Genomic DNA, 18922 nt, shown 5'->3' on the forward strand with positions numbered 1-18922 from the left:
AATGAATGTACTACACAATAAACAAACATTTTAGTAGATTTTCAATGTTCCTTTTCTGTTTCAGATTATACCCCGCGAGGCGGTACTAGCCTAAACTATCACAGAACTTCCAAGATCAACCCCGACTCTGGGCGTGTTGTGGACGAGGCTAGTTCAGGTAAATTCAGGTCCGGTCAGGTTAACAGGTGAAGAAAGGGTCGCGTCTAGTGTTTCTACCTGTAGGAATTAACCTCCCCCCCAGGTTAATCATCCCCCCCCAGGTTAATCATCCCCCCCCAGGTTAATCACCCCCCCCCCTTCCTTTCCGCAAGGAGGTCCAGGAAGTCGTCTTGGATCAGACGTGGGAAGTGCTTAGAGCGCTTTGGATCACTACCTTTTAAAGAGTAAGGCGGCTGTGAATCACCTGCTGGCGGGTTTCCGGTAATTAGGACGTCTTGAATCACTTGGTCGAGGAGTTAGTGTGCCCTGAGCACTTCCTCCAGCCGTCGTATACAACATTCTGTGTCTTCACCTGCGACACTGGGCCCCATCCCTATGCAAATACCCATCAAATTGTCTGCTCATTTGTATATGTATGGGTTCCCCTGGCGGGCGTGGGTGCTGCCTCAGGTGGGTCCTCACCTTGTTGTGCTGCCACTCTCGAACTGCTGCTCTTAAGCCCCGCCTTTCCAACATCAGTAGTTCAATGCAGTCACTCCATTCTCTCGTTTTTCTTATTATATTTACATTTAAAACTGTGCATCGAATTGGTCTCGATAACTTCCTTTTCTATTCCTTTCCAGTTATTTTCGTCTCTTAGACAGAAAAAGAGATCTTTTTCTGAATTCTTCTTACATCTTACTTTGAAAACTGCTTCTCTGTCTACTTGGTCAGCTTACCTTAGTATCTTGCACATCGTAATCATATCTTCCCTATTCCTTCTTGCCTACATGGTAGTGAGGTCTTGTCCCCCTCTGTCTTAATAACTCAAGAACGATCATTTGTTACATATCTTCAAACCTTTTTATAGTTTTGTTTAAAATTGTTTACGTAGAGGGCACCATGCCGGGTTGGCAACCTCCAGAGTGTGTCTGACAATGGGTGCATACAGCGCTCGGGAGCGCCCTTTGTCCAAGTTGCTGAAGGATAACTGGACGTTTGCCAGGATAGCGTATATGTTGCCATAGTTATCCTGGCGACGTGTGCCTCTGGTGTTAGACCTGGAGGTATGTCTACACCCAAGTCTTTCTCTTCCCCCTTCAGTCGTGGGAGGCTGTCTTCCCTTAATCCTGCACGGTATCTAAGGTCTTCACGCTCCTAGTCACATCCTCATAACTTTGTCTTTGTCAGGGTTAAGGTCCGATAGTCATTTCTCAGACCATCTCCGGGTATTGTCTGGTTCATCTTGCAATGTATTTTCACTGATAAGAATGAGCTTACTTTCACTCTTAAGTCGCTAGTGTGTGTGTGTGTGTGTGCGTGTGTGTGTGTGCTCATCTAGCTGTATTTGCCTATTTGTGCTTGCGGGGGCTGAGCTTTGGCTCTCTGGTCCCGCCTCTCAACTGTCAATCAACAGGTGTACAGATTCCTGAGCCTATTGGGCTCTATCATATCTACACTTGAAACTGTGTATGGAGTCAGTCTCCACCACATCACCCCCTAATGCATTCCATTTGCCAACGACTCTGACACTAAAAAAGTGCTTTCTAATATCTCTGTAGCTCATTTGGACACTCAGTTTCCACCTGTGTCCCCTAGTGCGTGTGCCCCTTGTGTTAAATAGCCTGTCTTTATCTACCCTATTATTTTCTTCAAGAATCTTGTATGTGGTGATCATGTCCCCCCTAACTCTTCTGTCTTCCAGCGACGTGAGGTTTAATTCCCGTAGTCCCTCGTAGCTCATACCTCTCAGCTCGGGTACTAGTCTGGTGGCAAACCTTTGAACCTTTTCCAGTTTAGTCTTACGCTTTACTAGATATGGACTCCATGCTGGAGCTGCATACTCCAGAATTGGTCTGACATATGTGGTATACAAAGTTTTGATTCCTTACACAAGTTTCTAAAGGCCGTTCTTATGTTGGCCAACCTGGCATATGCCGCTGATGTTATCCTCTTGATATGGGATTCAAGGAACAGATCTGGCGTGATATCAACCCCCTCCCCCCCTCCTCCCACACACACACCCATGTGAGTGTGTGTGTTTAAGAACATTCGTCTTCTCCCTTACTCTCTCACTCCCTCCCTCACTCACTATGTCTCACTCTGTCACTCTCACTTTCCTAGTTTAACTCAAGACATAATATCCGGACAGCGCCCCCCCCCCCACCTCCAGTGGTCCATCATTCATTTGGTAAGGGCCCTGGAGAGAGAGAGAGAGAGAGAGAGAGAGAGAGAGAGAGAGAGAGAGAGAGAGAGAGAGAGAGAGAGGGAGAGAGAGAGAGAGAGAGAGAGAGAGAGAGAGAGAGAGAGAGAGAGGGAGAGAGGGAGAGAGAGAGAGAGAGAGTGAGAGAGAGTCACTACCCCCCCCCCCCTTAACAAGGGTCAGTAAGGTACCCGTCATTACTGTCATCAATTACTGATCGTTACCCGTGAACGGCCTCGTTAAAGCCGTCTCCAGCAGCTGGTAATTGTCTCTTTTTGATACTGGTGTTGGGCTCTTAACTAGGCTCCTAGTGCTGCCTCGATGTAAGCACAACTAGGTAAGTACACACACACTAGATGTAAACATTGAGTGTATGACATATCCTACACCCCGGGCACATCCTACACCCCGGGCACATCCTATACCCCGGGCACATCCTATACCCCGGGCACATCCTACACCCTGGGCACATCCTACACCCCGGGCACATCCTACACCCCGGGCACATCCTATACCCCGGGCACATCCTATACCCCGGGCACATCCTACACCCCGGGCACATCCTACACCCCGGGCACATCCTACACCCCGGGCACATCCTATACCCCGGGCACATTCTACACCCCGGGCACATCCTACACCCCGGGCACATCCTACACCCCGGGCACATCCTACACCCCGGGCACATTCTACATCCCGGGCACATCCTACACCCCGGGCACATCCTACACCGCAGACATCCTACACCCCAGACACATCCTACACCCCAGGCACATCCTACACCCCAGACACATCCTACACCCCAGGCACATCCTTCACCCCGGGCACATCCTACACCCCGGGCACATCCTACACCCCGGGCACATCCTACACCCCAGGCACATCCTACACCCCGGGCACATCCTACACCCCGGGCACATCCTACACCCCAGGCACATCCTACACCCCGGGAACATCCTACACTCCAGGCACATCATACACCCCGGGCACATTTTACACCCCGGCACATCCTACACACCAAGCACATCCTACACCACAGGCACATCCTACACCCCAGGCACATCCTACACCCCAGACACATCCTACACCCCAGACACATCCTACACCCCAGGCACATCCTACACCACAGGCACATCCTACACCCCAGACACATCCTATACCCCAGGCACATCCTACACCCCAGGCACATCCTACACCAAAGACACATCCTACACCCCAGGCACATCCTACACCACAGGCACATCCTACACCCCAGGCACATCCTACACCCCAGGCACATCCTACACCACAGGCACATCCTACACCCCAGGCACATCCTACACCCCAGGCACATCCTACACCCCAGACACATCCTACACCCTCGACACCCTGGGAGAAATTTCAGTGATCCCCGTAGGGAAATCTGTGTGTATTTGAAAGTAATCTTGTTACATTCTTGGGAATTCTTGGGAATTCTTGGGAATTCTCGGGAAATCTTATTTTCCGAGTGCCAGTCTGATTACGTCGTTGATGATAGCCTGTTGCTGGCTATCTTTTGGGGGCTCGACGATAACCAACACCACCTCCGGCATGAGCTTTATGACGTCACGGTGACGTCAAGCTGTCTAATACATGGCTACTAGAGTTTACCGTCAAGGTGACGTCAAACACTTCCAGTATACCGCAATGAGACAGATTTTGTCTCTTTATTTTCGTCGTATTGGGTTAGATAGTAGATGGGGGGGGGGGTACCCGGCAGTGCCCGGGTCGACCAGGTTTCACTGTCTTGGTATCTCTTGTGTCTCTATCTGTCGGTTTCTGTCTCTGTCTGTCAGTCCTTGGCACTACAAGACGGAAGCGGACGGTTTCTGCGTGTTATGTGGTCGACCAGTGCTGGGAGGACGACCAGTGCTGGGAGGACGACCAGTGCTGGGAGGTCGACCAGTGCTGGGAGGACGACCAGTGCTGGGAGGACGACCAGTGCTGGGAGGACGACCAGTGCTGGGAGGACGACCAGTGCTGGGAGGACGACCAGTGCTGGGAGGTCGACCAGTGCTGGGAGGTCGACCAGTGCTGGGAGGACGACCAGTGCTGGGAGGTCGACCAGTGCTGGGAGGACGACCAGTGCTGGGAGGTCGACCAGTGCTGGGAGGACGACCAGTGCTGGGAGGACGACCAGTGCTGGGAGGACGACCAGTGCTGGGAGGACGACCAGTGCTGGGAGGTCGACCAGTGCTGGGAGGTCGACCAGTGGTGGGACGACGACCAGTGCTGGGAGGACGACGACGCCTCCCACACAGAGGTATTCTCTTGCTGAACAAATGCTAGTTCATTTGTTCATGTTCAGTACGTCAAATCAGGAATGACGTTGCCAACTCGATAATCGATGGTCAGAGAAGGAAAATCACCGGTTGAACCGGTTCAATATGTAGGTCAGAAGCCCACATCAGCGGCATATCATCAGCGGCATATGTTAGATTGGCCAACATAAGAACTGCCCTTAGAAACATGTGTAAGAAATCGTTCAGGACTTTGTATACCACTTATGTCAGACAAATCCTGGAGTATGCAGCTCCAGCCCGGAGCCCATACCTAGTTAAACACAAGGCAATGTTAGAGAAGATTCAGAGGTATGCCACCAGAGTAGTACCAGAACTGAGAGGTATGAGCTACGAGGAAAGGCTAAGGGAGCTAAACCTCACGTCCCTGGAAGACAGAAGAGTAAGGGGAGACATGATCACCACCTACAAAATTCTCAGGGGAATTGACAAGGTGGACAAAGACAAACTATTTATCATGGGTAGAAGACGAACAAGGGGACACAGGTAGAAAGTTAGTACCCAAATGAGGCACAGAAACATTAGAAAGAATTGTTTCAGTGTCAGAGTAGTTAACAAATGGAATGCATTAGGCAGTGATGTGGTGGAGGCTGACTCCATACACAGCTTCAAGTGTAGATTTTATAGAGCCCAATAGGCTCCAGAATCTGTATACCAGTTGATTGACAGTTGAGAGGCGGGACCAAAGAGCCAAAACTCAACCCAAACAAGCACAACTAGGTGAGTACACACACACACACACACACACACACACACACACACACACACACACACACACACACACACACACACACACACACACACACACACACACACACACACACACACACCCACGGGTACACTCAAACAAAAAAGCCTCATTTCCTTGGACGCAATTTGGCATAACCTGGGTTTATGAGAGCATGGCTTGTGGTGATTACCCTTACTCAGCATCGTCTCCTTGGAGTGCCTAGTGCTGGCAACCTGTGTGCTGCACTCAGCATCTCAACACAACATAGCTTGCCCTAACACATCCTAGCCTAGCCATACATAGGCTAGCCTAACATTTCCTACATTCTAGCCTAGCCATACATAGGCTAGCCTAACATTTCTTACATGTCTAGCTTAGCCAACCACGCACTTTTGACCTGATCATGTCCAGCATAATCAAACATGCTCCTTTCATGTCTAGCCTATTTAAATATGCCTTTTATGTCTAGCCTAGCCTAACATGCCCCTTACGTCAAGCCTAACCTAACCTTTCTGTCTAGCTTAGGTTAACCTAACCCTTATGTCTAGCCTAGCCTAATCTAACCCTTATATCTAGCCTAGTCTATTCCTTCACCGTCTTCTTATATGCATCAAGGAAGCAGTATTGCGGTGGGTTTCCCATCGCTCTAACACGATGTACAGATTCACGAGACCTATTGTTTCTGGCAATTTGTGTAGAAAACTACAAAATGTAACTCCACAAAATTGACGGGCTGTCCCGTTTTTCAATTCTTGGGTCGTCGGTTAGGTTAGGCTCGGGGGGAATTTAATACATCATTTTTGTGACGTTGTGAGCGCTTGAGGAGACGGACTAGGGGATGTGGGGATCACTTTCAAGACTTTCTTTTTCTCTCGAGAATTCTGGTCTGTCAGGGAGTTAGTATTCATGTTAAACATTGCTGTAGCCGAAGTGTGTGTTCTGCGGTTATCTTTATTTAACTTTATTATCCCCCCCGTTCCTGCCCTCAGCGCCAGCTTGACTGAGTCCCGCTGACTACTGCGCCAGCTTGACTGCGTCTCTGTGTCCACTGCGGCTGCTTGACTGAGTGTCTCTTGACTACTGCGTGACTCTGACCACAACGGCAGCTTACCCGCTGACCGCTGCCGCAGTCTGCCCCCAGATACAAGGTTTTTCTGGCGATTTAGCATCAACAGCTTATATCACCGTGTGTTCCACTATTCCCGGGTCGGGGTCATTTATGTAGAGTGTGCGGAGGATGAGTGTGCGCGCGTGCGGTGAGTTTGTATTTTATAGCGTATGCGCATGAGTACGTGTGGAGAGTGAGTCTGTAGCTTATGGTGCATGTTCTCGCGTGCGTGTGGTGAGTGCGTCTGTAGCTTACAGGCGTAAGTGCTTGAGTGCGTGCGTTAGTGCGTCCAGTCTAGACACTCAGGCCATTGGATTATCAATGGGCTGTTCGGCCGTGTCTCCGGGACCTGCCAAGTCATTTGCCAAGTTTTATGTGATGAACACTGGTCGAGAGAGAGAGAGAGAGAGAGAGAGAGAGAGAGAGAGAGAGAGAGAGAGAGAGAGAGAGAGAGAGAGAGAGAGAGAGAGAGAGAGAGAGAGAGAGAGACAGACAGACAGAGAGAGAGAGAGAGAGAGAGAGAGAGAGAGAGAGAGAGAGAGAGAGAGACAGATATTTGGAGCTGCATTGAGAAACTTTGCTCAAACCTAACCTGTTCGTGTTCCTCTCTCTCTCTCTCTCTCTCTCTCTCTCTCTCTCTCTCTCTCTCTCTCTCTCTCTCTCTCTCTCTCTCTCAGGTTTATTTAGCAGCTGTGTTTCCGTGCGTGTTGTTGATGGAGAAAGTTTTGAGTATGTGAGAGTCTTGGGAGTCACCGGGGTCCTCGAATTGGCCAAGACTCCAACGACCCTTCAGACCTTGACACTTCTCTTCCCGTCTCTCTCTGTCTCACACACACACACACAGTGTGTGTGGGTGTGTGTGTGTGTGCGGATCCCCGTTTGTGTGTGTGCGCACGGATCCCCATACCAGATCCTCCCAGCCCCCGCACACCCCAGATCCCACAGGTCCCCCCCCCCCACCCCAGAGAAACGGCAGAAGAGAATCAGTTTCAGGGTGATGTACTCGAACATAGATGGGATTACAAGCAAGACAAGTAAACTAAGGGAAAGAGCACAAAAAGTGAACCCAGATGGAATCGGACTCACTGAAACAAAACTCTCAGGAATTGTAACGAATGCCGTGTTTCCCCAGGAGTACACAGTAATAAGGAAGGAGAGGGAAGGTAGGAGAGGAGGCAGAGTGGCCCCACTAATGAGAGAGGAATGGAATTTCAAGATGGCTATCCCGGGCTGTGAGGGATTCATAGACTACATAACAGGCACCATGACAATGGGAGGACCAAGAATAGTAGTAGCAGTAATATACAACCCTCCACCAAATGACAGAAGACCCAGTCAAGAGTATGAAAACAACAACATGGCAGCTAACACTATATTTGAGAGAGCAGCCTCTGCTATCAGTAGAAATAGATCCCATCTGCTCATAATGGGGGACTTCAATCACGGAAGGATAGACTGGGAGAACAAGGAACTGCATGGAGGAGAGGATACATGGAGAGCCAAACTAGTGGAGGTGGCGACAAGATACTTTTTAAGCCAACATGTCAGGGAACCCACAAGGATGAGAGGAAACGATGAACCAGCGAGACTTTACCTAGTCTTCACTCTGAACGACTCCGACATAAGAGAAATCGGTTTTGAGGCCCCAGTAAGAATGAGCGACCACAGTGTACTGGCATTTGAGTACCTGGTTGAAGAAGGGTTATTGAGCTCGAGGAGGGGTACTGAAAACAAAAGACTGGCATTCTGAAAGGGAAACTATGAGGAGATAAGAAAATTCCTAACAGATATAACATAGAAACAGAGCTCATGGGAAAGACGGCCCAAGACATGATGGACTACATCACGCAGAAGTGTAAGGAGGCAGTAAACAAGTTTGTCCCAGTCCAAAAGGAAAACAATGAGGATGAGAAACCCATGGTTTAATCAGAGATGTAGCTAAGCAACAAAGTAAAAGGCCGTGAAGAAACTATAGAAATAACAGGACACTTGAGAGCAGAGAAAGATACCAGAATGCCAGGAATGAATATGGCAGGTTGAGAAGCGAGACAGAAGTGCAATACGAAAATGACATGGCAAGCAAGGCAAAGACTCAGCCTAAATTGCTGCACAGCCACATCAGGAGAAAAAAAAACAGTACTGGAGCAGGTAATGAAATTAAGGATAGGGGCAGACGGATTCACTACAAACCACAAGGAAGTGTGTGAGGAACTGAATAAGGAATTCCAGGAGGTCTTCACTTTAGAGCAAGGAGAAGCTCCAGAGATAAGAGAGGGAATAGTTAACCATGATCCACTAGAAGAGTTTGAGATTACCAGTGGGGAAGTATGGAAGCTTTTACTAGAGTTGGATGTGACAAAGGCTATAGGCCCAGATGGAATCTTCCCTTGGATACTAAAGGAAGGAGCAGAAGAACTGTGCCTACCACTCTCCACAGTGTATAATGAATCACTGGCAGCATGGGAACTGCCAAGAATTTGGAAAGCGGTTAATGTACTCCCGATATACAAGAAAGGGAATAGACAAGAGGCACTGAACTACAGGTCAGTGTCCCTAACTTGCATACTATGCAAGCTGATGGAGAAGATTGTGCGAAAAAAGCTAGTGGAACATTTGGAGCGAAAGAACTTTGTAACACAGCATCAACATGGGTTCAGGGATGGCAGGTCCTGCCTCACAGGATTAATTGAATTCTACGACCAGGCAAGAAAGAGAGGGGTGGGCAGACTGCATATTTTTGGATTGCCAGAAAGCCTTTGACACAGTACCACACAAGAGGCTAGTGAAAAAGCTGGAGATGCAGGCTGGAGTGAAAGGGAAGGTACTCCATTGGATAAGGGAGTACCTAAGCACCAGAAGACAGCGAGTCACTGTGAAGGGCGAGGTCTCAGACTGGCGGGACGTCACCAGTGGAGTCCTACAGGGTTCAGTCCTTGGACCTATACTGTTTCTGATATATGTAAACGATCTCCCAGAGGGCTTAGAATCGTTCCTCTCAATGTTTGCTGATGATGCAAATATTATGAGGAGGATTAAAACAGAGGATGATAGTAGGAGGCTACAAGATGACATAGAGAGACTGAATGAATGGTCCAACTAATGGCTGCTAAAGTTCAACCCGAGTAAATGCAAAGTAATGAAACTAGGCGATGGAAAGAGGTCAGACACAGGATACAGAATAGGAGATGAAGTACTTAATGAAACAGACAGAGAGAAAGATCTAGGAGTTGATATCACACCAAACCTGTCTCCCGAAGCCCACATAAAAAGAATAACGTCTGCGGCATACGCGAGGCTGGCTAACATCAGAGCAGCGTTCAGGAATCTGTGTAAGGAATCATTCAGAATCTTGAACACCACATATGTAAGACCAATCCTGGAGTATGCGGCCCCAGTATGGAACCCGTACCTTGATAAGCACAAGACGAAGCTTGAAAAAGTTCAGAGGTATGCCACTAGGCTAGTTCCAGAACTAAGAGGCATGAGTTACGAGGAAAGGCTGCGGGAAATTCATCTCACGACACTGGAAGACAGAAGAGTAAGGGGAGACATGATCACTACCTACAAAATTCTCAGGGGAATTGACAGGGTTGATAAGGATACACTGTTTAACACGGAGGGTACGCGAGCAAGAAGACACAGGTGGAAACTGAGTACCCAAATGAGCCACAGGGACAAAAAGGCAAATGTCATACGAATTTACAGGAAAGCAAATAAAGAAGAAGCACTTAACTAGAGACCAGTGTCCCTGACGAGCATCCTGTACAACAGCCCGTCCTCCAAAAATGGGGTGATAAATGTAAGAAGACAAATAAGTACAATTATGTACTATTCATAGCAGTCAGGAATTGTACTTATTTTCACTTAATATTAAATCGTACTGTCAAATATATTGTGAATATTTGAGTTTACTTGAAAAACTGAATAGAAAACCACAACCTCACCCTAACCGTCTTAGTTTTTGAAGATAATAATTTTATTTATTTATTTATTTATTTATTTATTTACAAGAATGTACACTGTGAATGTGAGGATACATAATATGGTAATTACAGTCTTGTAAAGCCACTAGTACGCGCAGCGTTTCGGGCAGTATTGCTTCTTAATTACAATTACTACTCAACCTATAGCTATATTGATATTACAGTTTTATAAAACTAATAAAACAAAACTAAAATATATCAATAAATTGTAAAGTAACTCAAGTATATTTTAAAATTTTGTATAAAATCTATATTGTTTAATAAACCTGAAAAAGAAATTCCTGATATTTAAAACTTGTGTATAGCGATTTAAAATTGAAAACTTCATCCTAAAATTCTGAGTGTCTTAACAGAAAACGAGGAGAATTAAATCGGGGGAGGGAGTTGGGTAAATGTAACAGCCCCATAAGTGTAATTATGCACTGTTTATGACGGTAAGAAAGTGTACTTATTACACTTAGTATTAAATCGTACTGTCAATTCGGAGAATGGGTTGCGTACAAAGTACTCGAGCGAACAATAATAATGATGCTAGTTACACATCTGGAGAGGAATTAGGTATGTAAACAAACATCAACATGGCTTTAGGGATGGAAAAGCATGTCTAATGAACTTAATGGAGTTTTATGATAAAATAACGAAAATATGGCAGTATAGAGAAGGTTCGGCAGATTGCGTATTTCTGGACTGCCAAAAAGCCTTTGAGATCGTACCTCACAACAGGTTTTTATACAGTCATGAGAGGCAGGAAGGAGTAAGGGAAGCGCACTACTAAGGGTAAGAAATTACCTAACAGACTGGAGTCAGAAAGTGACAATGAGAAGCTTTCAGTGACTTTCACCTATACATGGGAGGGAAGGAAGATTGTGTCACCTGTGCATGGGAGGGGTGTAAGATTGTCTTACCTGCAACTTTGGAGGTAAGGAAGATCGTCTTAACTGCACTATAGAGGTGAAAAAGATTGTCTTACCTACACTATGGAAGTGAGGAAGTTTGTCTTACCTGCACTAGGGAGGTAGAGACTCTTATCCTCAATGGGGAAGTGAGAAATAATGTCTTACCTGCACTAGGGAGGTGAGAAGGACTATCTCACCTGCACTATGAAGGGGAGGTCCTCCCGGTGGCCCTTAGGTGAAGGCACAGTGCCATCAGTGAGGAGCCTGGAGCTGTAGGCAGAGGCTGTAGAGTCATACACTCTCTCCATGGCGTCCACCTCCTCCCCCTGGATCACGGCGCGGCTGTAGTGAGATAAACACCTTCGTCAGCACTACCACCATCAACCACTACCACCATCAACCACTACTACCATCAACCACTACCACCATCAACCACTACCACCATCAACCACTACCACCATCAACCACTACCACCAACAACCACTACCACCATCAACCACTACCACCATCAACCACTACCACCATCAACCACTACCACCAACAACCACTACCACCATCAACCACTACCACCATCAACCACTACCACCATCAACCACTACCACCATCAACCACTACCACCAACAACCACTACCACCATCAACCACTACCACCATCAACCACTACCACCATCAACCACTACCACCATCAACCACTACCACCAACAACCACTACCACCATCAACCACTACCACCATCAACCACTACCACCATCAACTACTACCACCATCAACCACTACCACCATCAACCACTACCACCATCAACCACTACCACCAACAACCACTACCACCATCAACCACTACCACCATCAACCACTACCACCAACAACCACTACCACCATCAACCACTACCACCATCAACCACTACCACCAACAACCACTACCACCATCAACCACTACCACCATCATCTACTATAGGAAAACAAATCACTAAGAAAAAGAGGACATTGCTGACAATACACAAACACTTCATATAGCAGGTACCTAATTATTCGTCCCCACTGTGTTTACCTACAGCAGGGGTCTCCAAACTATGGCCCGCGGGCCACATCCGGCCCGCCACATAATCTCATCCGGCCCTCCAAACAAATCCCTGTGTGGTGGCCTTGAAAAAATAATTATCGTACGAATGGCATCGCAGAATTATTCAAAGCTGGGGCTGCTGACTGGTGGCGCTCAACCCGAGTCAGTTTTCCTCTCTCTCGATAGTGTGACGCACAGATACTAATACTGGTAGGTATGTGTTGTGCATTACAACCAATCAGTTGTGTATAACTGTATATTGTGGGGATGGAGGGCGAGTGGGGCTTCGCTGCTTCCGTTTCAGGGAGCACAAACACTGTACAATATTCTTTTCTCTGTACTTTGACAATGCCTTTATCTTAGTTATACAAAATAGCAATTTCATTTATTTATTCCTCCGGCCCGCATAAATATGGGAAATATATAATGTGGCCCTTACATTGAAAAGTTTGGAGACCCCTGACCTACAGTGATGGAATCGTTTCTTGCAGAGCTGGGGTTCGATCCCCGATGGTCCAATGTGTTGGTAATCGTTCCTTCGTACACAGTCGTCGTGTCTCGGTATGCACTCATATACCGAGTGCTCTGTGAAGCTATACCAGATTTGGGGCTACGTATAACGACTTTTTCTGCAGCTAATTGGGTATTTGCCCCCAGCTCCGTCGGCTCCTTATGTGTTTCACTCCTAGCACACAGCCTCTTCTGTGATCAGAAAGTGTATTCGTAGGTGTCACAAACACTGGGAATACCAGATGACGTATTTCGTCGGGGACACCCCACTAAGTTCAGGGGTTTTAGTGGGTGTAAGTTCAACGCATCTCCTGTGCCAAGTGAGTGTGACGGGTTCGCCATAGCCCGTGCTGCTTGGAACTTTTTGTTCCGAGTGGCTGTTTCTAAAACAACAACAAGTTGGAAATGCGATCCGGATTAGCATTCGTAAGTGTCACGAACGCTGGATATACGATCCGGATTCGTATTCATGTCACCAATGCTGGGAATATGATCCGAGTGCGTGTGTGTATGGGTGTTACGAACGGGGGAAATTTCCTTATTACGCTACTCAATAGCTCGGCCGATAGAGCTTCGGTCTTACACACTTGAGGTCAACGGTTCGAGTCTCCTAGAACCCAGGGAAAGGGGAAGGAATGGTATTCAACCACTTGGACGTCGGGGATTGAACGCCGACCTGCATGAAGCGAGACCGTCGCTCTACCGTCCAGCCCATGTGGTTGGACTGGACGGTAGGAGAGGATTACCTCTCCTTCCTGCTGGGAGAGGGATTATGGGAGGGGAGATGTGGGATGGGAGAGGATTAAGGAGGATAGGGCTGGGGATTAGATTTACATATCGCACAAGTTAACAGGACAGGATTACAATATGCATATTTACAAATCACATGTTTACAATCAAAAGTTTACAGTCACAAGTTTACAATCACATGCTTACAATCATTAGTTTACAATCACAAGCTTACAAAAAAAACGAAATACAATCACAAGTTTACAATCGTAAGTTCACACAAGTTAACAAATCTCAAATTTATCATCGAAAGTTTGCATGCCATTTTTTTTTTTTTTTTTTACAAATTTCAGATCTTCTATTTACCAATCCTAATTTTACAACTTACAGATTTACTCGTCATGTGTTTACAGTCTCCAGTTAGCAGGTCACAAGTCTGTATATGTCCAGTTAAGAAGGCACAAGCGGTTCTGCGATCAATCGCCAGCCGATTTCCGTTTGGTTTATTCAGGCCTTAAAGAGGTCCCATCACACGCGCCCCTCTGCCGACCCCAGCACCAGCTGGCTGACCCCACCACGACCAGCTGGCTGACCCCACCACGACCAGCTGGCTGACCCCACCACCACCACCAGCTGGCTGACCCCACCACCACCACCAGCTGGCTGACCCCACCACGACCAGCTGGCTGACCCCACCACGACCAGCTGGCTGACCCCACCACCACCAGCTGGCTGACCCCACCACCACCAGCTGGCTGACCCCACCACCACCAGCTGGCTGACCCCACCACCAGCTGGCTGACCCCACCACGACCAGCTGGCTGACCCCAGAAGTTAACAAATGGAATACATTTGGCAGTGATGTGGTGGAGGCTGACTCCATACACAGTTTCAAGTGTAGATATGATAGTGCCCAATAGGCTCAGGAACCTGTACACCTGTTGATTGACAGTTGAGAGGCGGGACCAAAGAGCCAGAGCTCAACCCCCCGCAAGCACAACTAGGTGAGTACAGAATCCATGTAAACACACTCACTATGGCTACCGTGTTCAGAACGCGTCTGCTCCCCCCCCCCTACTCTGAGGACCCGAGCAAGCACTCACGTACAGGACACACACACACACTCCGGGCCACTCCCCAGACCGCGCACTCACTAACACAACCACAACAAACTCCTATAGCCAGGATTTAAACTAGAGTCCGTTACCATGAATGTTGTGAACACCGCGGGCAGAGCAGTGAGTGTGGTGTGCTTGTCTGTAGTGAACATTTTGTGCTTTGCGGTAAGGGCGGTCTACTCTAGTGTGGTGAACATTTTGTGCCTTGTAGTGAGAGACGTCTGCCCGTGGGCAGTGTACATTTTCTACATTGTAAAGGGAGTGGGCAGCGTGCTAGCAGTGATTCTTCTGTACGTAGCACTAAAGGCTGTGCTGATGGCTATAGATAACATTGTGTGCAGGATAGCCATGGCGCTCACGGGTCATGCTTGAAGAACACGATCGGCAACGACAAGAACAGCGGTTAACGAGAACAGTTCCTACAGGATCGTCGGAAGGAAGGTGACTACAATCTGCCAATACTCTTTGAGTTAATTCGTTATTAAAATTGTCAACACTAGCCATAGCTGTCACCCGCATTCTTCTGTAATCTATATTGATTCTATCCGGTCTGCAGACAGCTTCAGCGCGGAAATGGTTACTTCTAGCCTACCACACCATGCTAGTTGTCTGCCACACACACCATGCTAGCTGCCTACCACACCATGCTAGCTTCCTACCACACACCATGCTAGCTGCCTACCACACCATGCTAGCTGCCTACCACACACACCATGCTAGCTGCCTACCACACCATGCTAGCTGCCTACCACACCATGCTAGCTGCCTACCACACCATGCTAGCTGCCTACCACACACCATACTAGCTACCTACCACACACACCATGCTAGCTACCTAACCACCACTAACATTGCATGAGCCATAGTCCCTCCCAGGTTAACTCTGCCTGGGAGCAGAGTCAGCGTGGGAGCCCATTTGGTTCATACGGAATTTCCTTCCATCTCCACCAATGTAACGTCACTTTCCCGTCAATTCAGTTGAGTTCCAGTTTGGTTGGCGTTTTTTGTGTGTCATCACGGCTGAGTCCGGGCAGGTGTCTGAGAGTCCCAGAACGCGGGTTCAAGTCTCTCTATTGCCTCAAAATATTATTGTTTTTATTATTATTGGTGTTGTTGTTGTTAATGAGACGAGTCCGCGACAAAACGGAGCGAGGCAAGTGTGAGAGAACAATGAAGATGAGCCATTTCACAGTGACTGAGGACCACTGTATTGGTTAGCGATAATTGGGTTACCGGCACGCTGTGTGGCTATTGTTGTGTGTGTGTGTGTGTGTGTGTGTGTGTGTGTGTGTGTGTGTGTGTGTGTGTGTGTGTGTGTGTGTGTGTGTGTGTGTGTGTGTGTGTGTAATTACCTAAGTGTAGTTACAGAATGAGAGCTACGCTCGTGGTGTCCCGTCTTCCCAGCACTCTTTGTCATAAGAGTGTGTGTGTGTGTGTGTGCACCTATTTGTACTCACATATTTGTACCTGCAGCACCGAGCATTTGCCCTTGGACCCCGCCTTTCGAGCCACCAGTTTCAATTGTTAATGACACCTGACCTATTATATCTACTTGTAAAATTATGCATGGAGTTTGCTGTTACAACCTGCTCCTTTACTTCATTTCATTTTCAAACTGTTCTTACGCTAATAGAAAACTTTCAAGCATCTCCATGACTCATCTGAGTCTCAAGCTTCCACCCCGCGGTCTCTTGTTTCATTTGTATTCATTGTGAACTTTTCCTCTTTGTTTACCACTTTGTCAATATGCCTAAGTAACTTATACGTCTATATCATCATGCTCCCCCGAACCTACCTACCTCTCTCTCTCTCTCTCTCTCTCTCTCTCTCTCTCTCTCTCTCTCTCTCTCTCTCTCTCTCTCTCTCTCTCTCTCTCTCCCTCCCCCTCCCTCCCTCCCCCCCTTTTTTCTAGCGTTTTCAGGTTTAGTTCCTTCAGTCTCACTTCATATCCCATCCCTCGCACGTTTGGGACGAGCCTCGTCGCAAACTTTTGAACTTTTTCGAGTTTCCTGACATGTTTTATGATAGAGGGTTCCAGGATGGGACAGCGTACTGTACTCTAAATCTGGTCTCACATAAGCGATGTACAACGATCTAAAAGCCAACTTATATAGGTCCCTGAATGATGTTCTAACATTTAGCTTTAGTTTCGTCTAGTGATGCTAGTTGTTTCTTGACTTTTGGATGGTAGAGCGACAGTCTCGTTTCATGCAGGTCGGCGTTCAATCCCCGACCGTCCATGTCTAGGCACCATTCCTTCCCCCCGTCCCATCCCAAATACTTATCCTGATCCCTTCCAAATGCCATATAGTAGGCTTGGCACTATCGCCTGATAATTTCCTTCCCCTCCCGATTTTCATAGTCTTGTCTCTTGGTTGTTCAGACATTTGCCTTCTTATATGACTACGCGCAGTGGCTTTGCTTCTTTCTTTACTTTAATAGCAATATCATTATCGTAATTTCTTTCACATACTATTCTGATGTTCATGAAGTGTGTCCAGATCCATTTGCAGGGCATCGCTGTCTCTCTCTCCTCTCACTTCTTGACAGTTTGCTTCGTCTCCAGACACTGATATGATGCAGCCAACTTCATCTGTCAAGTCGTTAATATATATTACAAAGATGGACGTGTGTGTCTGTGTGTGTGCTTGGACCCGGCCTCTCTAACCACCAGTTCTGTAATGTACTGACTCCAGACTGACTTTTATCTTTTATATCTACTACATGTTATTTCTCTCTCTCTCTCTCTCTCTCTCTCTCTCTCTCTCTCTCTCTCTCTCTCTCTCTCTCTCTCTCTCTCTCTCTCTCTCTCTCTCTCTCTCCGAAGGAAACCGAAGGAAACCGAAGGCAGTGTTTGGGATGCTCCTGGACGCAGGTTCGAATCCTCGTCACGGCCCATTTGAATTTGTTCATTTGATGCATCACGTTAGTGTGATCTCTGTGTGAGACATATATATATATATATATATATATATATATATATATATATATATATATATATATATATATATATATATATATATATATATATATATATATATATAAACCAGTCTAATAAAAGTCTAGGGTGGAATATCGTGCGACAAATAATAATCTTTTTCAATCCCGCAACAAATGTAATATCTCTGTCGGGCTAATTTGAGTCCCTCTCCATACACGTCGTATTGAGAGGCAGCTAATGTGTCTCGCATAAAGGCATCGGGAGCTAGGCCACAATTAACTCAAAGGCGGGGCCCAGGAGCCGAAACTCGCCTTGTAAGCATAAATAGGTGAGTGCGTATAGGAGAGTAGAGCGATATGTGAAGCCTGCAGCCCTCAGGCCAGGCATTAGCGGGCCACGCTGATAACGGTGGTTAGATAAGAGCAAACTATATTGGTTGTTTAGCGAGGTCCGAGTGGTCTTGGTGTGTGTGTGTGTGCTCACCTAGTTGTGCTTGCGGGGGTTGAGCTCTGGCTCTTTGGTCCCGCCTCTCATCTGTCAATCAACAGGTGTACAGGTTCCTAAGCCTATTGGGCTCTATCATATCTACACTTCAAACTATGTATGGAGTCAGCCTCCACCACATCACTTCCTAATGCATTCCATTTATCAACCACTCTGACACTAAAAATGTTCTTTCTAATATCTCTGTGGCTCATTTGGGCACTTAGTTTCCACCTGTGTCCCCTAGTGCGTGTGCCCCTTGTGTTAAATAGCCTCTCTTTATCTACCCTATCAATTCCCTTGAGAATCTTGAATGTGGTGATCATGTCCCCACAAACTCTTTTGTCTTCCAGCGAAGTGAGGTTTAATTCCCGTAGTCTCTCCTCGTAGCTCATACCTCTCAGCTCGGGTACTAGTCTGGTGGCAAACCTTTGAACCTTTTCCAGTTTAGTCTTATCCTTGACTAGATATGGACTCCATGCCTCCTCTGTCTTAATCCTTCTCATAATTTTGGCATCGTCAGCAAACATTGAGAGAAATGAATCTATACCCTCGGGAGATCAGATGTGTGTGTGTGTGTGTGTGTGTTTACTCGCGTAGTTCTGCTTGTAGGGGAGCTTTGGCTCTTTGGTCCCGCCTCTCAACTGTCAATTAACTGGGCGATTGTCAATGTGTGTGTGTGTGTGTGTACCTATCAGTACTTACCT

General features: G+C 47.2%; 2 protein-coding genes across 4 annotated transcripts in view; one reads left to right on the forward strand and one right to left on the reverse strand.

The window, feature by feature from the left end:
- The window catches only part of LOC138367887 (CB1 cannabinoid receptor-interacting protein 1-like), a 92072-nt gene that overhangs the window by 20027 nt on the left and 53123 nt on the right, over positions 1–18922 (reverse strand). The window contains exon 3 of the mRNA XM_069329996.1: positions 11574–11718. Within this exon, the coding sequence (XP_069186097.1) occupies positions 11574–11718 (145 nt within the window). The remainder of the gene's footprint in view (positions 1–11573; positions 11719–18922) is intronic.
- LOC123763935 (cerebellin-1) overlaps positions 14768–18922 on the forward strand; it is a 70284-nt gene continuing 66129 nt past the window's right edge. For all 3 annotated transcript variants that reach the window (XM_069329993.1, XM_069329992.1, XM_069329995.1), the window contains exon 1: positions 14768–15232. The gene's annotated coding sequence lies outside the window, so the exon portion shown is untranslated. The remainder of the gene's footprint in view (positions 15233–18922) is intronic.

This window comes from Procambarus clarkii, chromosome 23 (genome assembly GCF_040958095.1).
Source record: "Procambarus clarkii isolate CNS0578487 chromosome 23, FALCON_Pclarkii_2.0, whole genome shotgun sequence".
NCBI classification, from domain to species: Eukaryota; Metazoa; Arthropoda; class Malacostraca; order Decapoda; family Cambaridae; genus Procambarus; species Procambarus clarkii.